Raw genomic sequence first — 8713 nt, forward strand, 5'->3', positions numbered from 1 at the left:
CTGGGGTTTTTCTTGCTGTTTTTTTCAGTTGTCTCAGCAACTAGACGGCCTACTAGGGATGTTGTGTGTCGATGTTGCACCAGCAGACGGGACGTCAATTCAGCAAACTCTAAAGCTACTGGAAGAGAAACTGAAAAGTGTTGGTAAGCCCATACATTGTAGAAACCTCAAAATCTATAAAACAGTGAACAATTGGGGAAAAATAAATTTTAAAGTATACATTGATTTTTCTCTCACGTTCGTAACTAAGCATAGAGGGGAAAACGGACCTTTCTGGCCACAATTCAGCAATTCATGCAGAAGAGATTGGGTGAGCATGGCAGGCCTTTTCTCAGATGCGCACCCCCCTCCCATCCCTTTCGTTCTCTGGGGGATAATTACAATTCCCTTTCTTTTAAAAAACAACAACAGTGCAAATGGGGGAGGCACAAGCCTAATTGAATAATTGGATTTGCTTTACAGTTGTTTGGATTTTGGATGCAAACTCTTGGCTTCCTTTTGCAGTTGGCTCAAATACTGTTGGGACGTAAAAGTCTTAACAGTACATTTAAATTCATTTGTATTGCAGCAAGGAAACATCATAAACAGTGTACGTGAATCCCTGAAAAGCCACCTGCTTCCAAGGCTGAAAACTTACGAAGCTGCTTTCGTGTATTAAATTGCATGTAGAGGGAGTCCATGTGTTGAGACTGGACATTGCAGATGGGCAGCCTCTATGCACAGACCTCTTTACATTTTGGATCTCCATGCAGTTGGGGTTCCAGCTCTCTTGGAAGTTGTGCATGTAAAGGTCTGTGCATTTAGGCTTCCCTCTTTCAGACACAAGTGTTCAGTGTTTGAACATTACAGTGAGGGTGGAAAAAAACACACCGCATGTCTTCAGCCTGCTGCCCCTTGTGATCATATGGATCCCCTTAGCTTAATTAACAGTTATCATGTTAACAGTTATCATGTGGAGGACGCTTATGATTAAGCTGTCCTCCACATGATATGTCCAAATCCTTGGAAGATTTGTGCCAGTATTTACAAAGCTTTAAGAAGAAAACTAGGGATGTGGATGGCGCTGTGGTCTAAACCACTGAGCCTCTTGGGCTTGCTGATCAGAAAGTTGGTGGTTCGAATCCCCACGACAAGGTGAGCTCCCGTTGCTCGGTCCCAGCTCCTGACAACCTAGCAGTTCGAAAGCAAGTCAAAGTGCAAGTAGATAAATAGGTACTGCTCTGGCGGGAAGGTAAACGGCGTTTCTGTGCGCTGCTCTGGTTTCGGTGTTCTGTTGCGCCAGAAGTGGCTTAGTTATGCTGGCCTCATGACCTGAAAAAATTGTCTGCGGACAAATGCCGGCTCCCCAGAGTCATTTGTGACTGGACTTAACTGTCAGGGGTCCTTTACCTTTACCTTTCAAGAAGAAAACTAAGCTCTTTCATTTTGAAAAACACCCGTTAAACGTAAACAGAGATAATGCATACAATAGTCAAATTAAGAAAGGGGGCAAACTTCAAAATCCCTGCTGTGTGATAGCAGTTCATAAGACTGGAAGGGACACAAATAATTAACATATAAAGCTTCCTTATACTGAGTCAGACAATCGGTCACTGTCTTCCACTGTGTTTCAGTCTTTCTTAGCCCTTAGTATTTCTTTTTTAACTGGTGACACCAGTGTTTCAACCTGGGTCATTCAGCATGCAAGTTGTACGTTTTGCTAGTAAGCTGTGACCTCTCCCCATAATAAATACTAACTTTGTGACTGTAAGAAATTGTACTTAAAAAAAGAAGAAGATGCAATAGGAAACTTAAACACTAGGCTATCTATATGTTTACGCAGTTAGGGTTGACTGGCAGCTTTTGATTGCCAAACGTGCTCATTTTGAAGTCTAGTAAGTTACGTGATGTATCATTTATTGATTGAAATCACTGCAACTAAACTTGCACATGGATGGAGAGAGAATTGGACAGAAATTCATGAGTAGAGAGAATATGTCATTTGTTCACATTTGCACCTGTTTGAGGGTGGGAAATGTACTAGTTCTATGAAACAAAGAATTTGGGTTTTTTGTACCTTAGACTTAGGTCTGCAAGGTTTGCGTGAAAAAGGTCAAAGTCTTCTTGATCAAATATCTAACCAGGCATCTTGGGCTTATGGAAAAGATGTAACCACGGAAAACAAAGAGAATGTTGATCACATCCAGGGAGTGATGGAAGACATGCAGCTCAGGAAGCAAAGGTAATAATTATGCTGCCTAGCAGCCCTGAAAAGTTCCCTCTAGCTCAGAAGTTCTCTTAACTGTGCCATTTTGTGTGAAAATTCTGTATGACTTTAAAATTGCTTTAGTTCACTTGATGCCTTTTGATAACTCAGCAACTGCAGTTGTATTCTTTTTAAAGAGAACATTAAGATGTCATAATGTGCCATATAGTACTGCACAAAAGACCAAAGGATCAGGCTGAAAACGAATAGAGTTAATCATGAAAGAGAATAACTTTAATAATGAACAAAACCCTGATCTGCTTATATCTGAAAACTGAAAAAATGTATTCTTTACAAGTTATGACAAAGAAAATTAACTGAAACCAGTCTTGAAAGTCCATAGGATTTATCTATCAGATGATTATCTTGTAGTGTTTAAATATTAAATCTTTCTCCCCTGATATTAAGACTCGGAGGCTGCCGATCTCAGTCTCCATTTCCTGCTTCTCTATGAGCAAAACAGGCTCTGCTGCTGCTTCTTTGTCTAAACCCCAAGAAATGTCCACTGCAAAAGCCGCACAGAGATGGAGGTTGGCTCCCAGCAGAAAATTAAAAGCACAAGAAAATGTCAAACATTAAAAACTTCCCTAAACTGGGCTGCCTTCAGATGTCTTCTAAAAGTCAGATAGTTGTTTATTTCCTTGACATCTGATGGGAGGGAGTTCCACAGGGTGCATAGCTGTCAATTTACAGATTTGAAAATAAGGGACCAGCAGCCTTGAAAATAAGGGACCTGCAGCCTCACCTGTTCCAGGCACTCCAGTCTTCCTGTCTTCCTGCAGTCTGGTCAAACTCTGGTAGCTTCGAGAACACTGTCCAACCAACTTGGTAACCAGAAGTTCAACTGAATAGAATCTGAATCACATGCACCACAATGCCTATGCAGCCTCAACTTAAGATGGCTCCCCGGCCTGGCTTTGCACTGCAAAGTTTGCAGCAGCACGTGCAACAAAATGGCGTCCAGCATTCAAAAACCTCCTCAGCTTGCATTAACTACCCACACACAAGGCATGCAAGCTCCACCCCCCCAGTCGTTCTTAGACTTCTTATTGGGTGAGCAGCACAGCCAAGCAACACAGTTGGAGCCTCCCTCCTCCATGGCCGGCAGGGAGGGAGGGAGGGAGAGGAGCTGCTTCCTTTGAAATTTAAGGGACATCATTTAAGGGACATTTAAGGGACATCCATCAATAAGGGACAGCAGCGGGACATGGCGCTGGAATAAGGGACTGTCCCTTCAGATAAGGGACACTTGACAGCTATGACAGGGTGGGTGCCACCACTGAGAAGGCCCTTTGCCTGGTTCCCTGTAACTTGGCTTCTCACAGTGAGGGAACTGCCAGAAGGCCCTTGGAGCTGGACCTCAGAGTCTGGGCAGAACGATGAGGGTGGAGATGCTCCTTCAGGTATACTGGGCCGAGGCCATTTAGGGCTTTAAAGGTCAGCACCAACACTTTGAATTGTGCTTGGAAATGTACTGGGAGCCAATGTAGCTTTTTCAGTACTCATATATTATATGAGAATAAAAGAAATTATATCCCTTCACAAGGCAATGGTTTAGGCTTTCCCTCCACCTGCCCTGGATTGTGTGCTATTAATTCATGATAAGTATTCAAGTGACCAAAACAGGATATGACAATTTTTAAAAGGTCAGGGTTTTTTTTGGGGGGGGGGGGATGCAGTGTTTTTGTTGGGCCAGAAACCTCAGTTAAACTAGCAGTACAAAATACAATACGATAACAGTACTTACATAGGTATATCAGGTGATACCTAATATTAGTCATACTAAGAACAGACCCATTGGAACCAGTGGACTTATTCAACTATATTGTAACCCCAGACTATTGCCTATCATGTATGAAGTTGGAGAACTATGTTGGGCAAGAAATAATAGTGCTTATCAAAATTTTGCTGATTTTTCAAACAATTCTTTTCATATATTTATATATTTTCATGGTATGTTGTAGTAATGTTTTTACCCAACCTTAGGCTTGCCATATGTCCAGAATTTCCCAGACATAGCCAGGATTTTCAGCCATTGGAAAAATTGTCCAGGTGGAAAATTGCTAGATGTGCAGGAAAATCTGGATGAATGGCATGTTGGAAGTGTAGCTTTTGGCAAATTTCCTTAAAAATAACTCAACAAGTCTGCCCCCAAAAAGCTCAACTTTTTCACTTTCTGAAATATGGCAACCCTACCCAATCTTTAGTGGCACATGAAAGAAAGAGGGAGGAATTGTTCATGTGTTGCATCTACGATGGGAGTGATGGGTTGAGTTCTAGGCAATAGTGTTTAGCTTTCTGATCTGATGTGGTTGCTTATTATTCTGGCTTTCACAGATGTGAAGACATGGTAGATGTCAGACGATTGAAGATGCTTCAAATGGTTCAGCTCTTTAAATGTGAAGAGGATGCTGCGCAGGTGAGATTGAGCTACATATTTATTGTGGCCGGTGTTGTTCATATAAACTTGCTTCAAAAGAGAGACACACAGAGAGAGAGAGAGAGAGAGAGAGAGAGAGAGAGAGCCTAGTCAAACAAGTTTTGGAAATTTAATAGTTTTGGGTGTTTGGGCACCCCTGTAAAATACACTGCAGACTTCTTATTACTTCTTGAGCACATCTGTGACAGATGGATTGTGTTAGTTTAAATGTTTTCTGTTTTACAGTCTGTTTCTACTCTTCCCTCTAGGCAGTAGAATGGTTAAGTGAATTACTCGATGCTCTACTGAAGACCCATACCCGCCTGGGGGACGATGCTCAAGAAACCAAAATTTTGTTGGAAAAGCATCGGAAATTTGTTGATGTAGCACAGGTATATGAAGGTTTTCTTTCACTCTGTAATCAGGCTAGGTGGGTCACTAGAAAGCTGCCTCTAAGCCTTCTCATTGATATTTAAAATTAGCATTTTCATTTAGACTATTTGCTGAGCTTGTTTTCTGAGTACAGTTCTGATTGCCAGAAACCTTGGCTAGATCTGACAAGATTATTCTATTGGAACATCCCCCTGGGGACAACCACAGTCCCCCCCCCCCCAAAGTGTTTTCATGCATCATAAAATGTACAAGATTGATTTTGAAATGCTTGAATTCACTTCATATCTGACAAATGTGGAGTGGTTACTCCATGTACCCTGGGCAATGCTCTGCGTTATTTTTTTTAGAAGTTACTTGCCCCAGATCAGCTATTTGATTAGATAAAGGAACTAGTGTGTTCAGATAAGTAAATGGTAAACAATAGGACTACTGTGCCCAAAAGCAAGGGACCAAACATTTTGGCACGGTTTTACTAAGCAGATGTTAATTGCTGTGCAGATCCAGAGAAGGGTGTTCCTCTGTTGTTACTCAGGGCTTTTCGGGGGGGGGCACTCTCAGCACCTTAATGACCTTCTGGAAAGGCCCAGCAGGAGGGGGGTGGGAAGGACAGCCATAGGGTCCTTTTTTCATGAAAAACAGAACGGGGACAAGAAGTGAAGATGTTTACCCTGTCACTCTGCTCCTTGACTCCTTTGTAGTTCACAGAGAACACAAAGGTGGCAGAATATGGGATCTTTGTGCTGAATATTTGAGACCTAGGCAGGGGTGCAGGCCAGAGAGTCTGGTACAGTGGTACCTCGGGTTACATACGCTTCAGGTTAGATACGCTTCAGGTTACAGACTCCGCTAAGCCAGAAATAGTAGCTCGGGTTAAGAACTTTGCTTCAGGATGAAGCAGCAGCAGGAGGCCCCATTAGCTAAAGTGGTACCTCAGGTTAAGAACAGTTTCAGGTTAAGAACGGACCTCCGGAACGAATTAAGTCCTTAACCCGAGGTATCGCTGTACTTGCTGTTGTTGTGCAGGCGAGTGGGTTTTTAAAAAAAACAAGGTGGGCTTAGTGAGGGGAGAACGTTCTCTGTTCTCAAAGCACCTGTATGGGTTTGTGCAGCAGGTCTTCATCCATAAAAGTGTGTGCATCCCCTACCTGCCAAGTCAGTTGTTCAGACCAAGCAAACAAACCCCCAAAGGGTTAGCTTTCTTTTTCCCTCGCCTTTCATCATTCAGCTGGATTTCCCAAGCAAGGCCATTGCAATTCGTTCCTGCGTTTGGAAAAGTAGGCCGATGTGTTAATAGTCAAATGAAGTGCAAGAACGCCTTGTGACTTACATTTGAGATATTTTGTTTCTTGCCGATGTGTCGCTCTTTTGTAGTTAGATCTGTCCAAGGATTTGAGATTGAAATTTTACATCTTTCTTATTTTTCCTTTTTATAGAGTACTTATGATTATGGAAGGCAGTTACTACAGGCTACCGTCGTTTTGTGTCAGTCTCTGCGATGCACTTCTAGGTCCTCAGGAGACACACTTCCAAAGCTGAACAGAGTCTGGAAACAATTCACCATCACTTCCGAAGAGCGAGTAACAAGGCTGGAGATGGCTGTCGCTTTCCATTCAAATGCTGAAAAAGTTAGTTGCTACCAGCTACCAACATACGGATGTTGCTCTGTTGTTTTAAGTGAACTCTGGAAGCAATTTTCTTTTTCTTAATACCACTTTGTTACAGGTTTTGCAAGAATGCCCAGACCAGCCTGAATCTATAAATGACCAGGAACAATTTGATGAGATTGAAGCTGTTGGAAAATCACTCCTGGATAGATTAACAGTACCTGTTGTTTATCCTGATGGGTATGTAGCTTATCCTTAGAATATGATTATTCTAAAATGTTTTAGTTTGCAATACAAGTCAAACAGATTTTACATGAGGGAGACCTACAAATACTGTAGCTGAAATATTCAGTTTGGAAAAAGAACAAGTAGTCAGATGCTATAGCAAAAAGTTAAATATTTAAATAAAATTTATTTCTTTACAGTGTTATCAAAAGGTATCTTTAATCGAGATGCACGCCCATCAATTGCTTCACAGAGTAGAATTAAATGAACGAATGCAATGTTTATTGCTCATAAATTGAAGCCGCTCCAAACAAATCACATTAGTTCAAATATGTACTATCAAAGTTTTGAGTCTGGTGTAAAAATAATGGTGGCATAACATCCATATTCATCAGTCAGGTCTGGGACCTCATCCTAAGACAATTCAGTACTATACTAGCCAGGTGTAGTGTAAAGCAATTGTGCGTGTGTTTTTTAATCAAATTGGTATGCACTGAGAACAAATCCCATGTGCCTTGCTTGTTTTTTCTTTGTTTTAGTACTGAACAGTACTTTGGGAGCCCGAGTGATATGGCTTCTACAGCTGAACACATTAGAGAGAAGATAAAGCTGGTTTGTTTGAAAAAACAGCAGCTGAGACAACCAGACGTCTGTACAACAGAGAGCTAATAGTGTCCATTTGCCAGTTCATAAGATGTCTCTACGTTACCCAGCATGTCATCTGCATTCTGCGCCTGCCATAATACATTAAAACGCATTTCTACAGCTGTTATGAAAGAATCCCGTCCTTCTTGAAGTAAAAACTTACTCTACATCTTAACAGTGTATTTCTACCAAGCCATAATTATTTAACATGCTATGAAACCATAGACTTTAAATATTATCAAAAGGAACTGAAAATATTGCACTGAACCCTTCTTTCTCTGAAGCTTTCCCCCCAACCAGTCGGGTGCTTCTTTGCCTAAGCAGCTGATGCAAGCTTTGAATGGTGCTAATAAGTACAGTGGTGCCTCGCAAGACGAAAAGAATTTGTTCCGCGAGTCTTTTCGTCTAGCGAGTTTTTCGTCTTGCGAGGCATTCATCTTGCGGGGCACCACTGTACAAGTTCCGTACAGAATAGTAATTCTCTTTATTCTTCAGATGATGTAGTATTTTTAGGCTGTAGGCAAGCTATCTGTTGTTTAGACAGTGGTGACCCTATAGTTATAATTTGTATTACTTTTCAAATGGTCCCTTTTATTGTGCCAATATACATCCTGCCCATCAAATCTTTGAAATTCATAATAGTTGGTTTCCCCCCACCCCCTTCCAATTTGTATGGATAATGTATTGAAAGCTGTTTTGTGCTTAATAAAATCCATCTTTTTAAAATCTTACCATCTTTTATGCAAGCCTGTGTTTCCTAATGTGTAGCAGACTTCCATCTGTAGCAGTGGGAAGAGCAGCCCCTTCCTTTGCCTTCCAACTTCGGAACAAACATTCCTCCAGTCTGCTTCTCTGAATGTATAGTCTGGATCAGGGGTGGAAAAAAACATCTTAATAGATGAGTCCAGAAGGAAGTAAGCCTCACATTTCTTCTGTTGACTAAATTCAAAAGATCTGAGCCAAGCAGAAAAGAGAAGGGAGGCGCTTATCAACAATATTGGTGCTCAATTTCCTCCTGCCTTCGTGAGAGGTGTGGCAGAGAATGTACATCTTTCCTATGTACAGCTCTCTGCAGAAAGGGCAGAAGATTTGAATTTTCTAAAAAGAAAAGCTCAAGAGATATAAGGAAGCAAGTGAAACAATTCAGATAATGAATGATGAGAGGGTTTGTTGGGGTGAGTT

General features: G+C 41.4%; 1 protein-coding gene across 3 annotated transcripts in view; it reads left to right on the plus strand.

Moving 5' to 3' along the window:
* Positions 1-8262, plus strand: part of SESTD1 (SEC14 and spectrin domain containing 1) — a 59275-nt gene extending 51013 nt beyond the window's left edge. For all 3 annotated transcript variants that reach the window (XM_081024097.1, XM_081024095.1, XM_081024096.1), the window contains exons 13-19: positions 29-143; positions 2062-2221; positions 4583-4664; positions 4934-5056; positions 6491-6682; positions 6780-6901; positions 7426-8262. In XM_081024097.1, coding sequence (XP_080880223.1) covers positions 29-143; positions 2062-2221; positions 4583-4664; positions 4934-5056; positions 6491-6682; positions 6780-6901; positions 7426-7555 — 924 coding nt within the window. In that variant the 3' untranslated portion in view covers positions 7556-8262. The remainder of the gene's footprint in view (positions 1-28; positions 144-2061; positions 2222-4582; positions 4665-4933; positions 5057-6490; positions 6683-6779; positions 6902-7425) is intronic.
* The last annotated feature ends 451 nt before the right edge of the window (positions 8263-8713 follow it).

The sequence above is a fragment of the Podarcis pityusensis genome (assembly GCF_964106645.2).
Source record: "Podarcis pityusensis genome assembly, chromosome: 1".
NCBI classification, from domain to species: domain Eukaryota; kingdom Metazoa; phylum Chordata; class Lepidosauria; order Squamata; family Lacertidae; genus Podarcis; species Podarcis pityusensis.